General features: G+C 38.4%; 1 protein-coding gene across 2 annotated transcripts in view; it reads right to left on the bottom strand.

The window, feature by feature from the left end:
- LOC128996166 (xanthine dehydrogenase-like) overlaps positions 1–22,820 on the bottom strand; it is a 111,877-nt gene that overhangs the window by 41,907 nt on the left and 47,150 nt on the right. For both annotated transcript variants that reach the window (XM_054421418.1, XM_054421339.1), the window contains exons 13-20: positions 16,631–16,746; positions 8,891–8,977; positions 8,320–8,530; positions 5,733–5,925; positions 3,921–4,104; positions 2,646–2,844; positions 2,170–2,363; positions 1,846–2,004 (exon numbers count right to left, since the gene is read on the bottom strand). In XM_054421418.1, coding sequence (XP_054277393.1) covers positions 1,846–2,004; positions 2,170–2,363; positions 2,646–2,844; positions 3,921–4,104; positions 5,733–5,925; positions 8,320–8,530; positions 8,891–8,977; positions 16,631–16,746 — 1,343 coding nt within the window. The remainder of the gene's footprint in view (positions 1–1,845; positions 2,005–2,169; positions 2,364–2,645; positions 2,845–3,920; positions 4,105–5,732; positions 5,926–8,319; positions 8,531–8,890; positions 8,978–16,630; positions 16,747–22,820) is intronic.

The following is a 22,820-nucleotide window of genomic DNA, read 5'->3' as shown; positions in this document are numbered from 1 at the left end:
ATTATGGTAAGTTGGGATGGATTTGTGATCACAATACAGTACAGAAAATTTACTTACTGATCAGCTTGTAAACATATAACACATATTTTATGCTCCTAGCTTTTTTGAAATTGAGTGTTTGTATTGTTTGTAACTTAGTTAAATCAACAGGAAGCCTTAGTCAAATTGTCAACAATTAACCACCTTTTAAACACTTCTGACAGTGTTAAAGATTTGTTTATAGCTACATTGTATACAATATACATTGTGGTAGTGAGGACTGTGACTTACCTTGGTGCTAATACCTTGCCCACACTCTATGCCTCCATGGGACACAGCTACAGTCCCATCCACAGCGTAGATGGTCACCATGGCATTGTATCTTCATTGTGACTTCGCCCACAGGGAACGAGCTGGCGTAGTGGTTAGAGCGTAGAACTTTAGTCCCTGAGGTCCCGGGTTCGATCCCCGCCAAGTCACTAATGGATTTTATCCAAGTGATAATGCCGCAACCCCTAGGTCTAGCCTGAAGTAATGTGAAAAACAATCCCAGGCTCGTGCCTAGCGTCCTAGGACGAAAAAAAAAATACCTTGCCCACGCTCTATGCCTCCATGGGACACAGCTACAGTCCCATCCTTGGTGTAAATGGTCACCATGGCGTTGTATCTACACTATACATTGTAGTAGTGAGGAATGTGACTTACCTTTGTGTTAATACCTTGCCCACACTCTATGCCTCCATGGGGCAGAGCTACAGTCCCATCCACAGCGTAGATGGTCACCATGGCGTTGTATCTACACTATACATTGTAGTAGTGAGGACTGTGACTTACCTTTGTGTTAATACCTTGCCCACACTCTATGCCTCCATGGGACACAGCTACAGTCCCATCCACAGCGTAGATGGTCACCATGGCGTTGTATCTACACTATACATTGTAGTAGTGAGGAATGTGACTTACCTTTGTGTTAATACCTTGCCCACACTCTATGCCTCCATGGGACACAGCTACAGTCCCATCCTTGGTGTAAATGGTCACCATGGCGTTGTATCTACACTATACATTGTAGTAGTGAGGACTGTGACTTACCTTTGTGTTAATACCTTGCCCACGCTCTATGCCTCCATGGGACACAGCTACAGTCCCATCCTTGGTGTAAATGGTCACCATGGTGTTGTATCTACACTATACATTGTAGTAGTGAGGACTGTGACTTACCTTTGTGTTAATACCTTGCCCACACTCTATGCCTCCATGGGACACAGCTACAGTCCCATCCTTGGTGTAAATGGTCACCATGGCGTTGTATCTACACTATACATTGTAGTAGTGAGGACTGTGACTTACCTTGGTGTTAATACCTTGCCCACACTCTATGCCTCCATGGGACACAGCTACAGTCCCATCCTTGGTGTAAATGGTCACCATGGCGTTGTATCTACACTATACATTGTAGTAGTGAGGACTGTGACTTACCTTGGTGTTAATACCTTGCCCACACTCTATGCCTCCATGGGACACAGCTACAGTCCCATCCTTGGTGTAAATGGTCACCATGGCGTTGTATCTACACTATACATTGTAGTAGTGAGGACTGTGACTTACCTTGGTGTTAATACCTTGCCCACACTCTATGCCTCCATGGGACACAGCTACAGTCCCATCCTTGGTGTAAATGGTCACCATGGCGTTGTATCTACACTATACATTGTAGTAGTGAGGACTGTGACTTACCTTTGTGTTAATACCTTGCCCACACTCTATGCCTCCATGGGACACAGCTACAGTCCCATCCTTGGTGTAAATGGTCACCATGGCGTTGTATCTACACTATACATTGTAGTAGTGAGGACTGTGACTTACCTTTGTGTTAATACCTTGCCCACACTCTATGCCTCCATGGGAAACAGCTACAGTCCCATCCACAGCGTAGATGGTCACCATGGCGTTGTAGCGACTCGCCAGCATAAGCTTGTAAGTCAGTGGCACTAAACTGATGCCTCGCTTCTTCCATCTGTTCTCCTTAAACATGATAACTGGCTTTGTAAAAAAGTGAAAATATATGTATAAATTAGCATGAATACACTTTAAGTTTATTATAAAATCAGATCTTACACCTGATAACCTTATTCATAAAACATTCAAGCTATGAAAGCCAAGTAAATAATAAATATTAAAAACTCTTACACTGTTGTATTTATTGATTTCCTCCAGTCTAGTATCATAGTCAGTGTGTTTCCTCCAATAGTCCACCATGGAAGGCACAGGATTGGTCTCTGATGGTACCATGTTAGCCAACCTAACACTGACAGGGTCCAGTCCGGTGTTCGTTGCGATGCTGTCCATGATAACTTCTATCGTTCCTATGGCCTCTGTTGAACCTGTGATCATAATTGTAATTACATGCAGAGATATATAACTCTAGGTGAATTATTGACATTTTTGGGCGTAAAAGCAATTGTGGTGTTGTAGTGTACAAACCGCCAACAATTCAGAAATCTTAAATGCTATTTTGGTTGTGATGTTACCTAATTAAAACTATAGTTGTCCTTCGATAAAGTAGGTAATGACAGTGCTCAATTTGTAAAAAATGAGGTACCAGAACCCGTTCTACCGCATTCCCCCGCAAATCGAGCACTGAGTACTGATGTACGGTATGTTACCTGGTGATCTACACCAAGTGTTGGAGGCCTTGTCTGTCTTCACGATGTTTCCTTTCCAGTTCCAGGTGCTAGAGTCGTAAGCACTAGGCAGCCACATCATTGTGCCTTCAACTACAGGGTCATTCTCTGACCAGCCTGCATCCTCAAAGAAGCTGCCTTCCAGGCTAAGTATCTTGCCAGTGGCCTTGTCTACTTCTACCTAAAGCAACACTTTGTTCAATTTTTAATAATTCACCTTAAATCACAGGTACTATTTGATATTTGTAATAAAAGCTAAGCATTTTGTATACATTTTTTGAATGGCACTAAAATATCAGTGGCTTTTTTGGTATTTAATCAATAGGGCAAGTAAAACTAACAGTAGCATTTGCATTCAAAATATTTTGAATTGGTGTGATCTCAACACAGCAATTAGTTATCAAATTTAAAACAAAATTACTGGCCATCAGTTTATCCAGCTAAAACAACAATTATTTTAAAATAAAAGAAGTAATTGGAGTATTTAGAAAAAAAAACCAGCAAATTCAACACACAAATTAATTTTGCAGTTAACAAATAAATTATAATGCTTTTAACAATCAGCTATGAAGAATAAGTTTGAACAGTCCAAATTCAATGACAAGAGATACGATTACATTTTACAATATATCTTCTTATCTCGTTATTATTATAAAAATTATAAAAAAAAACTTCTGTCATTGCAAAAACGAGCTATAAAAACCATGTACAATGTTGATTTTAGTACACACAGTAAACCATTATTTAGGGAGGCTAATATTTTAACTGTACAAGCAATAATGTATATTTTAGACTGCCTTCTGTTTGCAAAAAATAGTCTTAGTAAAACAGACACACATGAATATGTACACAGTTACAACCCACGAAACCGCTGCAATATTATATCTAGACAGTGTCGATACAGGACCACAGCTACTAGTTTTATTGAAAAGTTCAAACAGTATTATAATATGTTACCCTATAGAATAAGATGTTTTAACTGTTCTAAATTTAAAAGAGTACTTAAAAACTACCTATTAAACCTGCGTCTGTATCGAGAAATAGACTTCATAAATGATGTAAAATTAAACTTTAGTTCTAAGACATTTCCTTGACTCTGCCATGCACCAGTGTAACGGCAATAAAGCATTCTCATTTTTATTCTTATTCTTAATATAAACAAATATTAACACTTATACAAAGAGAAATATACTTAAATAGAATAGAAAACCCAAGACATTCATGGTTAATTTCCTTGTTGTTATTGTTTGTCAATACCTTGTAGTTTGTGAGACAGCCATAGCGTTTGCCCATCATAGCCATGTTAGTCTCCAAAGGCAAGGTGAACCTCACAGTTGTATTTGTCAGTTTAGCAGCCACAGCACACAGAGTTGCAACCCATGTGGCCCGGGTCAACTTAGCGCCATATCCTCCACCCAGGCGACGTACCTTCATGTTGATTCTGCACAAGTATTACAACAACCAACTGTTAAAACACAGCCTAACAAATTAATATACCTAATAAATTATAAGAAATTCAATTTTTATTTTCCAAAATATTTTTTCTTATGATGAACAATGTTAAAAGATTCCGATGTTACACTGCAATTTACAATCTGCTGTTTTCATAAATGGGCTATTGAGAAAACTTTTCTGTAAAAACATGGACACAGATAAAATCAAGAAAACTGCTGGCTCTTCACATGCAACGAAAAAAATTTATAAAATTTCAATATCTACAAAGAATAACTTATTGCAATGTTAAAAGAATAGTATTTTAATCATTTAGTATTAATGATGTTAAAAATTATAAATGGCTTTTTTAGACTTGATCTTGTTTTGGTATCTGTAAATTGAAGACAGCTGAATGTGTAAGAACTGCTCACGTTGTAATAGATTGCCGGTTTGATCCTGAAAGCAGTTGGAGAATTTTTTAATGGTTCATCACTAAATTCAGATAGCTGTTGATGAATGCAGGGCTTGCAAAAATTGGTGCAGTTACAGCTTTAAAAATACAAGTTGATCTGATTCAGTAACTCAATAGACAATTGCATCATCCAACACCTACCAGATGATCTCATTGAGTAACTCACTAGACTTTACATCATCCATCACCAAACAGCTAATCTCAGTCAGTCAGTAAGGCTATCACAGCTGAGATGAGGAATATTGATAACATTTCCAAATTTAAAAATAAACTTAAACATTTGTTAACTGATTAAACACTTCATGATTTTGATGAATTGTAGGTTAGTTTGATTTAGTTTTTAGCCTAGTGACACCATTCAATGTATGGGAGAGTATACCATGAATTAGGATATAAAAAATAAAAAAAAAACACCTACCATCTAAACTCAGTCAGTAACTCACTAGACTATCACATCTTATGAAACATACAAGCTGATCTCAGTCAGTAACTCTTTGTCAGTAACTAACCTCTTTGTTGACTTACTTGCTGATGCCGAACCTGACGATCAGAAATGTTATTGTTACTGAATGACGAAAAGGACAATAGGAAAATAAAAGAACAAGATATAGATCTGTACACTATATCAGATATTTCTTTTCTTTACAATTTATTATGTAAAATTAATAAATATATTTTTAATCAGGTAGGGAATAAACAATAAATAATTAAACTAGTACCTTTGGATAAATAGTCTTTCTTTTGACTTTTTTTTGCACTGTTGCGTCACGGTTGTTGTCAGTAGATGACTGGCTCTGGCTGGCGGCAGTGCGGCATTTGCTCCGCTGTGTCTTTATTCTTAAAGGTTGTAAGCAAACTTAATATTTAATTCTCATTGGAACATTTTAATTCCTCTGCAATAATAGATATAATATATGAGTGTTTCTTCAAAAATAAATGATTATTCTTTTTTTGCCCGACCCGATCTTGGCCCTAACAAATCTCTGACCCGCCCCGAAAAATTCGGGGACCCGCAGACCCCTAATATCTGATTAAAAAAGCAAACACAAACTTTTTTCTGGCTACTTAACTTTCTTAAGTATCAGGTTACTATCTCTAGATTTATTCAGTGTTTAGTAAAAATGAAAAATTACAATTATATGTTGAGTTTTGTTTCAGTGTACCTGTGAGCAGGAATGGACAATACTCTAGACACAGCATTGTGCACATGTTCCATCCACTGGGTGCTGGAATACACGTCCATGCCATCCTCCACTGGGACACACACACAGGTCTGCAGCTCCATGGTCATGTGGTATTGCTCATGCAGATCTACTGAGCCTTTCACTGTCACTCTCTCTGTCCCTCCTGCCACCTCTACAAACATTAAATCAGAAGGGCACATTTAATCCAGCACATTTGGGACTTGAGGTTTTTATGAGAAAATAACATAATTTACAATTTAAAGGGACTGCTCTTTAAAAATGGCTATCATTGGAAAATAGTGTAGATACACAACACACACATGCAAAATACCACCTCTGTTAAACCAGTTATTTGGTATAAACAGTATGATTCTGCTGCTCCACATACCTCACTAGCATGAAATGCCTCCATGTGACTTTTCAAGAATGAAGTGATATGAAAGGCCAACAATTTGACAATGCTGAAAAGGTTAGAAAGAAAACAAGACCATACAGAAAAAAGCTAGACGTAGTGTCTTTTTCACATTTGCAAGACAAATTACCGGTCTTAATTGATTATGCTGAAGTAGGAGTGCTGCCGCAGAAATTTATTACAAATGAAATGATTCTGGCGGCATTAAGAACAAGCACATTAAAATATTGATGTTTTATTTCACCCTTCTCTTGTCTAAGACTAGACCAGATCGCAATATTTTTGGATTCCATATTTCATCAGTCTTTCAATAGAGTTTCTTACACCAATTTAGTTCTTAGACCAAAATTACAATTTTCATTAATAACTAATACATTTAGTCACCGAAAAACATTGATATTTCGATAGTTAGCCAAAAACATTGATGTTCTTCAAAAACATCAATGTAAAAAAACATCAGTACCCTACCATTGATGTACAAAACATAAAACATCGATAGAAAAACGTCAATATTTAAAAAAACATCAACTATTGATGCTCATCTCTACTTCTGAGCACTCCAGGGGTTCTACTAGTATTTGCTGGTTCTAGGGTAGACCTAGGGTTTTGTGAATACAATCTTATTCCCCCCTAGAATTTACGTCACACAAGAATACAAAAACGAATATGAATTGACCATTTTCCTTAAGTCTTGTAATTTACAAAAAAAAAAAAAAAACCTGATAGACAAATGGATACATACAATGGATTCCAAACTGATGGACCTTAGAGTGGTTGAAAAACAACAATAATTGACAACACGATATTTCTCAAAAGGGTTGTAAGTTTTATCATTTATTTAAGATGGGGACGCCACCATGTGCGTATTTTAACCCAAATATGAGTGAAGGATGAGTGTAGGATGAGTGGCGCGATCTTGTAGTCTTGTTAGTGACTAATATAATTCAGTGTTGTGTTGTGTTTGTAAGAAAATAAAAGAGTTTATAACAATTTATTCTTTTATTAACTTTAATTTCACCAACATAAAGAAGTGATGATTTGTGTCTTCTGATATTCCAACTTGTTATGTATGCTGAAATACTGTTCTTTAATTTAATTCAATCAGATGTTTTCATGAAAACAATATTTGTTTACTTGTTACTTTTGTTATAAATGTTTGACAATAAAAGATTCTTCATTCATATATTTTATTCTATTTAAAAGTAATAACGTTACATAATGGCGCTGCACGGACATGAGGAATATGACAATGACGACACATCATCTACATTAACAGTGGAACAACCTACTACACATAGTTTAACTCATTTCAAGTTCGAGAAGTTTGATGCTACCAAAGAAACATGGAAGTACTACTACCAAAGGTTTGAGTTGGAAATAATCATTTGTGGGTTACAACACAATCAAGAAGCTAAGAGAATTTTACTTCTGAAATGGATTGGTGCTGAACATTATAGAATTGTGGTTGATAACTTTTATCCAACACCTATTTTAACAGTAGATTACGAGGAAATTTTTGAGTTTATTTCAAATTTTTATAAACCAAAAACATCCTATTTGGCCGAAAGACTAAAATTTGGAAAAATCATGAAGAACAAAGATCAATCAATACGCATATTTGTAAACAATTTGAGAGCTGGTGCGACGGAATGTGAGTTTAAAGATACACTTGACGAAAGACTGCGAGACCAGTTCTTATTGGGTTTAAATGATCCTAAAATGCAAGAAGAGCTCATCAGAAAACATCCTGAGGAAAAAGCAAAACTTGTCGACATCGTTAAAGACGCCTACCTCATGGAAATGGCACATTCTCAACAACAACAAATAGAAACACTTGGGACATTTTCATGTGACGCACAGGTAAATAAGGTAGGGGCTACACGAACTACTAAACCGTTACACAAAAGGGACAGTACTAGAATCAGCTTGAATCCTGTGTCACAGTGTTTGAGGTGTGGTTTTGCAAAACATAAAACAGGTGAGTATTGCAAGGCAATGAATATTCAATGTAGAGCTTGTGGGAAAATGGGGCATTTTGAACGAGTTTGTCTGAAATCCAATAATGTGGTTATCGAGAAAAATCTTTCAAGACGTTATGTCAAACAGATTGGTAAGTTTGCTGGTTGTAACACTGTTTACAAGGGATGAGATCACCTGGGAAGGCTGTTGGTGTCATCTCAGCTTGTAAGATGATGCGGGCCTCATCATTACGTTCAATCACATTCTTCATGTCTATGGCAGGTGTTTCAACATTGCAGTACTTGACAACAACTTTGGAAGCTGCCTTGAGAGCCAATTTATGAGTCTTGGCTACAATTATCCCCACAGGCTGCCCATGATACAACACTTTCCCATCACAGAGCACCTACGACATTTGTTGCAACTATTATAGCTCACTCTATTAGGATATTGTATCTAGATATACTATATTAAATAATATATAATTTTCCTCACTAAACTCATTTAGGGTGATAAATTACAAAAATATACATCTCTATAAAAATAAATTAAATATAAAGCTTGTATAAAAGACAAATCTAACATTTAAAAAGAATCACATTATTTTGTATTGCAGCTGAAGACCAAATATAACCTCAAGACTTACACCAAACTTGATTAAATGGTGTAAAAAGGATCAAATTAATTAACTATTAAAGTATACCCTTATTGTAAAAAAAAACTTTCTTGCTACTTCTCTTTTTATTAAAGCTGTGTTTCTACTTACAGGTTCATCATCAGGAAAGCCAGTAGTAAAACTGTTCACTCCAGGAATGTCTTTGGCCGTATAAAAGGCCATCACTCCCGGCATTTGCTGAAAAATAAGATAACTAAGTATAAGATATGTTGACCGCATTTAAAAAATGAGACAGCTCTGCATAAACAAATTAACAGTAAACTTAAAAACTAAATTAGTGGGTGGGATTTGTGCGACTATTTTGTAAATAAAGGAAATAATAAATTTGGCAATATTAAACAATAGCCTACATTAACTATGTCTGCAAAAATCTTTAAAAACAGAAACATGTTTGTAACATGTAAGCAAATTTTTAAAAACAATTGAGGTAAAGGAAGACATAATATCAATATAATATATAGTCCCGGGGGCCAGGGCATTGCTCGTTGTGTTTCAATTGTTCCAGACGTTAACAAGAATAAGCATAGACCTAAGTATATGAACAACCTCCATAATGTTATAAAATAGACGTTAGCAAGAATAAGCATAGGCCTACGTATATGAACAACCTCCATAATGTTATAAAATATAGTCTAAAGTATGTGATAAAACAAATGATATAATAACATTTTATCGTGCTCAAGTATTGGTGCTATTTGTAAAACATTTTGTGCACGACCTTGTTGTGTCAAGTCATTGAAAACCATTGTAGGCCTAGTTAAACACAAACTAGGCAAAATATACAAATCTACAGCAAAATATACCAAGATAAAAAATCATAATTTAAAAATACTATCATTATAGTATTGTCATTTTTTAAAGCTGAGCCATTGTATGTTAGGCTATAATAGTAAATCTATTATTTTATTGGTTATTGGCCAATATTTAACATCAGGTTTCCTCTACCAATTAGTTGACTAATCTGTTAGTTACATACAGTTTTGTGCTGGGCCCAACTAAGAAAATGTCATTTTTATTCAATTAGCTGAAGTAATGAATTCCACAGTTCGCTATTTTAGTTATCAGAAAAAGCATTCTCAGTTTAAGAAACAAAATTTATGATTACTGTAATATTGCTTGACAAAAGTATGCAATTTTTATATATTACGGATTAAATAATCAGAAAATTAAAAACTAATCCTTAAACCTGCAATTTATCAACAACTTCTTAAAAATAGTGATATGTCGATACAAAAATTTATCGAATCTCCGTACCGACACCTGAAAAATAGATTCTTAATACTGATAATTTTAATTTTATCAAATTTTCTGTAAGGATTACTACACCAACCCCTGGCTTAATGTACTTTCATATAGTATGTAATTTTGGAGTAATGGGTTGTTTTTTCAAGTGGCCTACAGAAATAATTAATGCAGAAATTACAAAGATTTCACATAGCCAATTTGAGTTTTAAACCCTTCTAAACCCATTAAATAAATGCCACGTTAAAGGTAAATGAAGCTACTACAATAAATAAATATAAAAATAAAACTTTCATTTTTATTTCTCCATTTTGAAATTTTTTGGCCAAGCCAAACTCAAGGTTATGAATGAATGAATGAATGAAACAATGCTTTATTTACATGATCTAAGTACAAGTTTTACAATACATTTCCATAGTATAACCAGTTCATGATTCACACAGCAGGCTCGCATTTTTCCAACTTGACATAACCGGCAAGTCAGCCAGGTTGGCAAACACATTGTAAATCTATATCTATAAAAGAGGAACTATGTATGTATATATATGTGTATATACGTTATGGACTCCGAAACCGCTCGACAGATTGTAATGAAACTTTCAGGCATTATTAAGCATCTTTCAAGGATGGTTCGAGTGAAGTTTGGTGCAGATCCGTCAAAAGGGCTCTGCCCCAGAGGGTTTTAAGTGGGCCAATGTCAGACTTTTTGATCTAGAATGTTTACAAATAAATATAATTTAAAAGCAGATGTTTACTTTCACCAACTGTTTTGTACGTTTGAATAACTACAACATTCTGTATTAGCATTAGTCATGATTTGAAATAGTGCCACAGTGTTTCTACAGATTGCAGCACAGAAAACTATTTTACTTTTGAATAAGTCCAAATGTATTAAACCCCAATCGCAGCACACCTGTGCACTTAACAACGTTTAAATTCTCCAATGTTAAATATTAAAACATAAAAACCTTTATAAAAGTACTGTATTATAAACAATAAAAGGGATCAACCAAAAGGTGAGTGAGCGTAGCGAACGAACATCAACCTGGAGGCGAGTAAGCGTAGCGAACGAGCTAACCTGAAAACAAGTGAGCGCAGCGAACGATTTCCAACCTGAAGGTGAGTGAGCGTAGCGAACGAACTTCAACCAGGACGTGATTGAGCCATGCGAATACTTATGAAGTTAAGCGGGGCAAAGCCCGCGGGTACAGCTAGTACTAGATAAAACAAGTACAGTACATTTGTATACATTCAAATTACCTTTCTGATGTACCATTAGGCCTATTTCAATTAAAAACATTTTTTTTTATTTATTTTTTTATGTTTTTTTTTTAATTCCATACATTTATACATATATTTGTAACTTATAAATTTTTTTAAACTAGAGAGTGCTCAGAGCTTGAGTAAACTCAAGGTTATATCTAGATCATCTACCACTGTTGTAGAGACACCATCATCGTTTTCCACGATAACTGCAAAATGCTGAATATCTCCCTCAGAAACAGAAACAGTTTTTTTTTATTTTTTTTTTTATGGGGAGGAGGTAAAAATGCATTTTTAACTAAACTATAATGCTATAATGCATCTTATGGACATGGTAAAAATGCACTGAGGCTCAATGGCCACTCAGTAGTGCCGGACTCCCGCGGGCTCATTGTCCCCGGACTACCGGCTAAAAAACCCCCTCGTCTCCTAGGACACCCCCAAAGCAGAATGGTTCCTACGTGTCTGCAACGGCCTGTGAAAACCTCAAAATGTGTCCGCAAGCGCTAAAACTAAAAAGCTAAATAATGACTTATATACCGGTATATATACAGGGTGTCCCGTAACTCTCTGGACACTTGTATATAGCGTTATTCCTTAGGTCAAGACAAACACATTTCACCATAGGAACATGGGTCTGTGGTGTCTAGTTTACCGACTGTCGGTATTTATGTATTTTTTACAAAAAAACTAATAACTCCTAAACGGTTTGAGATACAGCTTTGATATTTTGCAAAAATGTTAATCTTATTAAGACCTATTATCGTTAGAAATTATACTAAAAAATCATTAACCGTTTCAAAATGGCGGCCATTTAAAATATTTGATGCCAAATTTCACGAAAACCGTTAACTTTACAAAAAAATTGCAAGAGACAAAAAAGTTTGTAAATTTTATGTAGTTTTCAATGATACCTGATTTGTTAAGATTGGATAAATAATAACAGAGAAATGTCTTCTTTTCTAAACGCGTGACCACTTTTCTCAATTTAAACAATGCTAAACAACGTAAAAGGAGTATTAGTATTGTTTAAATGGAGAAAAGTGGTCATACATTTAGAAAACAACACGTTTCTCTGTTATTATTTATCCAATCTTAACAAATTAGGTATCATTGAAAACTACATAAAATTTACAAACTTTTTTGTCTCTTGCAATTTTTTTGTAAAGTTAACGGTTTTCGTGAAATTTGGCATCAAATATTTTCAATGACCGCCATTTTGAAACGGTTAATGATTTTTTAGTATAATTTCTAACGATAATAGGTCTTAATAAGATTAACATTTTTGCAAAATATCAAAGCTGTATCTCAAACCGTTTAGGAGTTATTAGTTTTTGTTGTAAAAAACACATAAATACCGACAGTCGGTAAACTAGACACCACAGACCCATGTTCCTATGGTGAAATGTGTTCGTCTTGACCTAAGGAATAACGCTATATACAAGTGTCCAGAGAGTTACGGGACACCCTGTATATATATATATTCACTCTTTAGGGCTACTAGTAATATAGTTAAATAAAATAAGTAAATTTCAATAACTTGTATAGCCTACTTTTAAAACAAAAAACTAAAAAACTATTAAGGGGTAGGCATAATCAGGTTATTTAAATTTACTTTTTTTTAAATACGTATATATATACACATACCTTAACAAGTGTTAACAAGGTCTTCAGAAGTAAAACTTTAAATGTACTATAGTTTCTTTATATAAACACACTAGGGATGGACGGGATTGAAATTTTAGTTCGGTACGGGACGGGACGGAATTTTTATTTCCTTTCCGATTTTTGGGACGGGATGGGACAGGATTTTTTTCTGTGCATAAAAAAGTACTGTATTGCAGTTACCAAAAAAGACATACGAAATCAATTTTTACCATTTGTGGCACTGATCTACAAAAACCAAAAAATGGGTAACAATTTACAGGTACCTATAGAAACTTGTGACTCGCGGGTCACGGGGTGATCGTCTGTAGAACTCACGGTCACGGCGCGATCGTCGTCATGACTCGCAGTCACGGCGCGATCGTCGGTATGACTCCGCGGTCACGGGGTTATCGTCGGTATGACTCCACGGTCACGGTGCGATCGTCGTCATGACTCGCGGTCACGGCGCGATCGTCGGTATGACTCGCGGTCACGGCTCGATCGTCAGCATGACTCCGCCATCACGGCATGATCGTCAGTATGACTCCACGGTCACGGCGCGATCGTCGGTATGACTCCGCGGTCACGGGGTTATCGTCGGTATGACTCCACGGTCATGGTGCGATCGTCGTCATGACTCGCGGTCACGGCTCGATCGTCAGCATGACTCCGCCATCACGGCGCGATCGTCAGTATGACTCCGCGGTCACGGCGCGATCGTCAGTATGACTCCGCGGTCACGGCGCGATCGTCGGTAGGACTCTGCGGTTACTGCGCGATCGTCGGTAGGACTCTGCGGTTACTGCGCGATCGTCGGTAGGACTCCGCGGTCACGGGGTTATCGTCGGTATGACTCCACGGTCACGGCGCGATCGTCGGTATGACTCCGCGGTCACGGGGTTATCGTCGGTATGACTCCACGGTCACGGTGCGATCGTCGTCATGACTCGCGGTCACGGCGCGATCGTCGGTATGACTCGCGGTCACGGCTCGATCGTCAGCATGACTCCGCCATCACGGCATGATCGTCAGTATGACTCCGCGGTCACGGCGCGATCGTCGGTAGGACTCTGCGGTCACGGCGTGATCGTCGGTATGACTCGTGGTCACAGCGTGATCGTCGGTAGGACTTCGCGGTCACGGCGCGATCGTCGTTATGACTCCGCGGTCACGGCGTGACTGTCGGTATGACTCCGCGGTCACAGCCCGATCGTCGTTATGACTCGCGGTCACGGTACGATCGTCGGTCCAATAATCGCGGCCACGGCGCGATCGTCGTTATGACTCCGTAAATGTGTCCGCAGGCCCGCGTTTCTCGGCGTTTCGTGTCCGCGATAATGTCGCAGCGTCGCTCGTTGTTCTGCTTTGGGGTAGGACACTAGCCTGGAACTGTTTCGCACATTACTTCGGGCTAGGCCTTTTATACTACGCCCCTAGGGCTTTCCTTCTGGTTTCCTCAGAAAACTAAGGCCGATCGAGGTCGACCTTCTTATCCCGAAGTATGGCTTCGACGAACTGCTTTACACAGTTCCAGTTTCCTTCCCCCTGTATCATAGCTCCAACGATGTTGTCGGGAGTAATGTCGACGCCGATCTCGGAGATCAAGGAGGCTCGGCGGACATGCCACCTGTCGCAGAAGAAGAAGGTATGCTCAGCCGTGTCTGCAATGCCTGGACAGTACATACAGTCCGAGCTGGCAGCCCTCCCCATTCTGTGCAAAAAGGCCCGAAAGTACCCGTGACCCGAAAAAAATTGAGTCAAGTAGTACCCAACCTCACCATGCTCCCGTTCCACCCATGGTCGGATGCTAGGAATGAGCCTGGCGGTCCAACGTCCCCGAGACTCGGCTTCCCATTCACGCTGCCAGCGGTCGAAACTGCATTTGCGTTCTTCTCTGGCTGCAGTCTCTCTATCTACTTCAGGTCTCCTGCGGTAGATCGCCTGTCGCTCCCTCGCGAGATGAAAGACGGGGATGACACTGGCTCGGAAACCGTGCGGTAAGCGGAAGCAACTCGCAAGGCACCTCGACGCTGAACACGGGAGAGCCTGTCACGGAAGACACGCCTCTCCAGCACGTGGGCCCAGATTTCAGCGCCGTACAAGAGTACTGATTGGACGGCAGACATCAGTAGGCGGCGTTTGCAGGAGCGGGGGCCGCCGACGTTTGGCATAAGCCTACTAAGGGCAACAAATCCCTTAGCGGCTTTGTCAACAGTTTGCTTTATCTGCTCGCCGAAAGACATTTTGCTGTCAATCATAACACCAAGGTATTTGGCATACGGCTTGGTCTCCAATTGGGCATGGCCTACTTGCAAAGGAAGGACGGTGGGAATTCTTTTCTTGGTTAGGATCACGATCTCTGTTTTTTCAACCGCCAACGATAAGCCGTGGTCCCGCATCCACTCGTTGACACGGAGCATCACTATACCAAGTTTAAGCTCTGCTTCTTCAACGGTTCTGCCTGCAACCAGAGCAGCGACGTCGTCGGCGTAGCCAACGAGGCGGGTCTCGTCTGGCATTTCGAGTCTAAGCAGACTGTCGTAAGACACGTTCCAGAGATCAGGTCCAAGGATCGATCCCTGTGCAGCCCCAGAAGTGACAGAGATCCGACGCTGACCTTCGCTGGTGTCAAAGAGCAGGACGCGGTCTGAAAGGTAGGACTCAATCATTCGCAATATGTAAGGAGGGACGCGGAATGTGTGCTCGAGCGCCTGTAGCATGTCACTCCACCTGGCGGAGTTGAACGCATTCTTCACGTCAAGAGTGACGAGGAGAACTAAGCGGCGCGACCAATGACTGTGGTTCTCCGCACTCCGCACTGCCCCAAACAGAAACAGTAACAGTACCACTGTCTTCCGTGGTAGTGACAAAATCAAAAATCCTGATATTGTTCAGCGGTAACGGAAACATTATAATTGTCTTCCGCAATCACAAAAAGTTATCATCTTCCGCGATTGTAGCTTAATTCTAATAATTTCCCACAGTCATCATAGTCAAGCAATAGTTTATGGACATCATCATCATTTCCTGCGGTCATGGAAACGTCATCGTCGTCATGCGCGATCGCAGCAAAATCATTAAAAAATCCCGCGGCCATCTGGAGTTTGGACATCATCATCGTCTCCCACGGTCACGGAAACGTCATCATTGTCTCTGGCGGTCATGGAAACGACTTCGGTTTTCCCGGTCGGTGGACACCCTGTATACATATATATATATATATTTTAGAATTTTTTTGACAGTTGCATTTAAATAACAATACACATGATATTTTATAATAATATTTTATAATCGTGAAACAACGTGCCCATTCCGACGGTCCATTGTTGAAAACTACAAAACGGCCTTGGCTTTTCCTCAAGAGTTTTAGTTCAACATTTGTTTATAATCTTTATTGGTAAAATACTCAACAGCTTTGAACAGTCAAAATTATCCCATTGCTTGGTAAAACACCCCAAGTGTATTCAATAACCAGTGTTAAATGGTATTAATTGAAAGGGCCTTTTCTGATGTACTGTATTTATTTTGTAATTTGCTACTGTACTGTGTAGATGATTTGCTAGAAAAAAATAATTCAATGTAGCGGTGTTGGATTATTAAATTTTAATTATTTCTCAATGCATCCCGACTTGCAAGGCGTGTAAATAATCATTATATTTTGTTATACAAAGTACAAACCAGTGCTTGAGAGGAGTCCACAGCAGAGATAGTTCCTTTACCAACGGTTGTCAGCACCACAGCTCCATGCAACTCTCCAGGGAACTGAGGGATATCTGCAACATACTGGGCTTCCCCTGGCATAACACAAACAAAAGACAATTATCAATTACTGTATTGAGATGAGGACGCCACCTGGGTGCGTATTTTAACCCAAATATGAGTGAAGGATGGGTTAATAAGTTTTGTTTTAACATTTTTTAACGACACAACATGTGTTTAAATTAGTCCTTGGAATCTATCATTGATTTGGATACTGCAAGCACAAGTGTTATTTGCATCCTACAGTAGAACCCCTCATATCCGACCTCAGAATATCCGATTCCTCGTTATATCAAACCTAGTGTCCGACCGTATACTTGTTTCCTGTCAGGAGCGATAGCGCTGAGCGCGATTGGTTAATGGAAAGGCCGATCGCCCATGTTGCTGTAATCGCGGCAGACCATCACCACTGTCGCGAATAACAGGTGTTGCTGCTGTTCCGGGAGACTGTTCGGGAGACCGAAATCGGAGAATGTGAAATTTACGCTCACGGGTGTTGCCGCTGTTGCGGAAGATAATTACCAAATTTGGAGCTGACGGCTTTTGCTGCGGTTGCGGGAGGCGATTACAGATATTGCGGAGACAGTAGGTTATGCTCCTCCTGATATCTGACCTTTTGGTGTTTCGACCATGGCCCGGTCCCGTTATTTATTTATTTATTTATTTATTTATTTTATTTTCAATGCTACAAAACAGCACATGCCAATTACTTTGTAGCATTAATCAAATAACAGGAATGTTAACATGATATTACAATTAATAATAACACAACTAGGTAAAAAAATGTCCGTCTTCAATGGTGACAGTTTCACTCAAAATATAAATAAAGAATATAAAATATAAATAAGAATAAGAATATAAATAAGAATGACAATATAAAATTTAAATATACAGTAACAAGAGAATTTATACTAACTAAAATAATACTGATGGTCATGAATCAAATATAATAAATATAATATAAATATATAACAAATAAATATGTACTATTTAGAAAAATTATAAATTAACGCTGATAAGAAAGTTTGAATTCATTTAACAAACAGACATTTAACCGTTTTAGTGATAAATGAAATATATCAAATTGATAGGAATAGAAGTGCGAGACATAATATTTAGTGGAGAATTGAATCCAAGATTGGTACGAGAGTAACGAGGGGTAAATACAAGAGTGCTGCGTGAATTGTGTCGTGGAACGTGAAAATTGATTTGTCCCAGCAAGTCACTATCGTCCAGAACACCGCTCACCAGTTTATGGAGATAAGATAAGGCGGCCAACTTCCTTCTGTCACTGAGACTAGTAATATCAAACATGGTCAAGAGCTGGTGGTATGAGATGTTGAATGTATAGTGACCGAATGTTTTAAAATACATAAATCTTAAAAATCTTTTTTGAATCGCCTCAATCATGTCTACAAGGTAAAGCTGATGAGGATACCATACAACTGATGCATATTCTAATCTTGAGCGCACCAATGAACAAAATAATAATTTTACTGAGTTTAAATTTCTTAAAAAGCTGCAAGATCTATGAATGAAACCTAATACTGAATAAGCTGCCTTACAAGTGTTCATCACGTGTTCTGCAAATAGAAATTTACTATCGAAAACAACACCAAGATCTTTAAATGCTGACTTTCTACATAAGACAACACCATCCATTGAATAAGGAAAATTTACAATAGTTTGTGTAGTTTTCCTTGTATAACTCATAACAGCACATTTTTTAACATTAAATAATATATTTTCTTTACTCCAAGCAATTAGTTCATCAATATCAGTTTGTAGCTGTTGAGAATCCAAGATTGTGTTAATATTTTTGAAAATTTTTAAATCGTCAGCGTACATTAAAATTTTACTATGTTTTACACACCTGGTTATATCATTTATAAATACTATGAATAATAAAGGCCCTAAATTTGAACCTTGGGGGACACCTGAGTCCACCAGAAATGTGTTGGAGCATGCACCATTGTATGTTACATACTGTTTACGTTTGTATAAATATGAAGAAAATAATCTTAATGTGTTCTCAGATAGGCCATAGTAATGCAGCTTAGACAATAACACTAAGTGATTAACTCTATCAAATGCTTTTTCAAAATCGGTGTACACACAATCAACTTGAATGTTCTGATCAATAGAATTTATAACGTACTGTGAAAATTTTATTAAATTCGAATTAATTGATCGGCCCGGAAAAAAACCATGTTGATGAGGAGTGATAAAATTTGATACATGACCGAGCAATCTGTTGTATAATATGCACTCAAAGACCTTAGCTGGAGAAGATACAACTGCAATTGGTCTGTGGTTTTTTATGTCATTTTGAACACCTTTTTTTGGAATTGGTACTACTTTTGCAATCTTCCAAATATCTGGAAAACAGTTATTCTTCAATGAGAGGTTGAAAATGAAGTGAAGTGGTTTGACTAAAACATCAGCACAGCCCTTTAATAAATAAGGTGGAATGTTATCTGCACCTAATGACCTTTTTGATTTAAATTTTTTCAAAGCATTTAAAACTTCTACTTCACCAATCTCAGAAATAATCAATGAATTGACATTCTCCAAAACTGGCGAACAAAGCGCCTGGTTTACAAGGTCGTCAAGGTCAAGGTCGTTGGGTTGGTAAACAGATTGAAAGTAATTAGCCAGTGCCTCAGCTATCATATCATTTCCCTCAATTTCCTTATCTTCATATTGCATAGTTCGTGGACCTTTATCACTTGCTCCTCTCAACTTCTTTATAACACCCCAAAATGATTGTGGGTTATTAGACAAGTTCATTTCGATATTTGTAATATATGCATCATAATCTGTCTTTATTCTCAATTTTATTTCAGAACGTAATTGTTTGTACTGATCTCGAAGATGATTCATTTGAAATTTTTTTAAACGTTTGCGAACTTTTTCTTTATTTTTTATCATTAATTTTAATTCGGGCGAGAACCAAGAGGGATGTTTGGGTCGGTATTTGAGGCGTCTTGCTGGAACGTGTGTGTGAAGAATTGTATGTATTTTGCTGTAAAAAATTTCCAAAGTGCTATTTAAATCATCACACTGAAACATTTCAGACCAGTCGCAGTCCCGGATGTCACAGTAAACTCTAAGAAAATCTGCCTTTGTAAAATCGTATGTGTGTGTGTGTAGTGTGTCGGCACTGAGGTCTGTATCCCCCCCTCTCACCCCCCGTACCATCTGGAATTCACATAACAGCGCGGGGTGATAACCATCAATATTTACAATAGGATTAGATTCTTCAACAACAGTCAAATTATTTATATCACTTAAAACTAGATCTAAAGTCCTACCAGTTACATTTAATATATTATTTTTTGACACCAAATTATGTAAACTACAATAATACATTAATTGTTTGCAAGTCTCATTTCCCTTAGATAAATCATATCCAGACCCTACAATATGCTGATTAAAATCCCCTATTACTATTATATGTTCTTGTCTACGTACAAATAAATCCAACTTATCAAAAAATGATTTGTAAGAACTAACATGCGAGTTTGGTGGAAAGTAAACTACAGCTAATATCACAGAAAAAGTTTTAGTAAATTTTAAACTAGCCCAAATATTATCTCCATCCGTTTCTAATTCAACTAATCTCTGGATATTAATAGATTCATCTACTGCTAACAGAACCCCACCACCCCTACTCTTCCCTGTTATGGTTGGATACTATTATGTTATGGTTGGATATGAGGGGTTCTACTGTATGTTAAATCTGGAGCCTTTTACAACCTGTGTTTCACACGTGCTTTGATGTTAGTAAAATATTTACTTTTATAGTAGCTTAACTTGCCCTTGAGATTATTTTTATACATTGCAATTAATTTATTGGCTGTGATTTATTATTATTGGCACTCAAAGGGTTATTACACGAAATGTCCATTTTTAACCAAAATAAAAGCGAAAAGAAAAAGCTATGCCCCTCTCCTCTATTATGCCCTACTAACATTAATTTAGTTGGTTTATTTTGTGAAACTTTTTCCTGTTTCTTTCAAGTTCAAAAAATCTAAAATAACTTAAAATAAATTTAACACGTTCGCTACTGCAATAGTACGAAATTTTTCATTCACATTGACCAGCTACGCACATATGCGACGGCCGGTTTCCACCCATAGACGGCTAGTCACATTAAAATAGACTGCCATCGCATATTTGCGTCAGGATTCTAATGTTATTAAAACGCTTATATCTTTATAACGGTCTATTTGAAGGCACTGAATTCCCTGCAGTGGTTTACAGAGATGTCTGACGCACAACTGCGTCACTTGGTCTGTGGATATGATGATTGGTGATGTCATATGATAATTGGAAAAACTGGTCTTTACTTTTCTGCATCACTGTATGTATGTATGCAGTATGTATGCTGCATTATCCTATGTAGCTTTTATATTTGTCCAGTTATAAACTGTTCTTGAATAATCAGTTTTTTTTTTTTTTTACTTACTTTCACCTCAAAATACAAACAAAAATGCACTGTCACATATATGCGACGTTTGGTCTATTTTAAGAAAACTATGATAGTTTTCACTATTGTATTCGCTGTAGACTGGGCGTCGCAAATATGCGACATTACAAAAGGTTATAAAAAATACAAAATACCCCCGCCGCAGCAAACCTGCCGACTAAGCGAATTTCCATTTGTCTGAATTGATTTTCAGTTAAATATTTTATAACATTAGGTTTAACGAGTACCTAGGTTTGCTGCTACAAGGAAACTAATAAAGTGTGTTTTTGAGTAAAATATTGATAGCTTAGTACAAAATAAATAAATTTGCCAAGTTTGATCAAAATATATCCATAAACAAGCAAACTACAACATTTGACAATATTCTCCATAAGAATAACATGGGAATTTTAAATTTACAATTTTTTTAATTTTCTCCGTTGCTAATAATCGAACAAAAATACTTTTATATACTAAATTTAGGGATGGACGGGTCCCGAAATTTCGGGAATTTTTCGGGAAAAAAATATTCCCGATTATCGGGACGGGATTACATTTGATTCGGGAATTTTTCGGGACGGGATTTGGTCCGATCGCCGGCGATTTAGCCGCTTCGCGAGTGCCGATGACGCCGCTATTGCGAGCGATAGGTCCGCGAACGCAGGAGACGAAGTCGTTTCGACGATTGCGCCGTGACCACGGAATCATAACGCAATCGTGCCGTGACCACGGAGTCATACCGACGATCACGCCATGACCGCGGAGACATACCGGCGATCGCGCCGTGACCTCGGAGTCATACCGACGATCACGCCGTGACCACGGAGTCATACCAACGATCACGCCGTGACTGCGGAGTCATACCGACGATCACGCCTTGACCACGGAGTCATACCGACGATCGCGCCGTGACCGCGGAGCCATACCGACGATCACGCCGTGACCGCGGAGTCATACCGACGATCACGCCGTGACCACGCAGTCATACCGACGATCACGCCGTGACCGCGGAGTCATACCGACGATCATGCCGTGACCGCGGAGTCGTACCGACGATCACGCCGTGACTGCGGAGTCATACCGACGATCACGCCGTGACCGCGGAGCCATATCGACGCTCACGCCGTGACCGCGGAGTCATACTGACGATCACGCCGTGACCGCGGAGTCATACCGACGATCACCCCGTGACCGCGGAGTCATACCGACGATCATGCCGTGACCGCGAGTCATACCGACGATCACCTCGTGACCGCGGAGTCATACCGACGATCGCACCGTGACCGTGAGTCATACCGACGATCATGCCGTGACCGCGAGTCATACCGACGATCACCCCGTTACTGCCGTCATTTTGACGATCGCACCGTGACCGCGAGTCACAAGTTTCTATAGGTACCTGAAAAATTGTTACCCATTTTTTGGTTTTTATAGATCAGTGCCACAAACGGTAAAGATTGATTTCGTATGCCTTTTTTGGTAACTGCAATACTCAAGAATTTCTTTTTATGCACCGAAAAAAATCCCGTCCCGTCCCGTCCCGAACTAAAAATTCAATCCCGTCTATCCCTAACTAAATTATTTGTTTTTTTAAGCTCTTTAAAAAGGTCTAAAGAGAAATCGGGAAATTTTGTGTTT

Source organism: Macrosteles quadrilineatus, unplaced genomic scaffold (genome assembly GCF_028750875.1).
Source record: "Macrosteles quadrilineatus isolate MER2022 unplaced genomic scaffold, UCM_ALF_1.0 Scaffold_1__1_contigs__length_201487025, whole genome shotgun sequence".
NCBI lineage: Eukaryota > Metazoa > Arthropoda > Insecta > Hemiptera > Cicadellidae > Macrosteles > Macrosteles quadrilineatus.
Note: the sequence above shows the minus strand (reverse complement) of the source record. Positions and strands in the feature narration are given on the sequence as shown.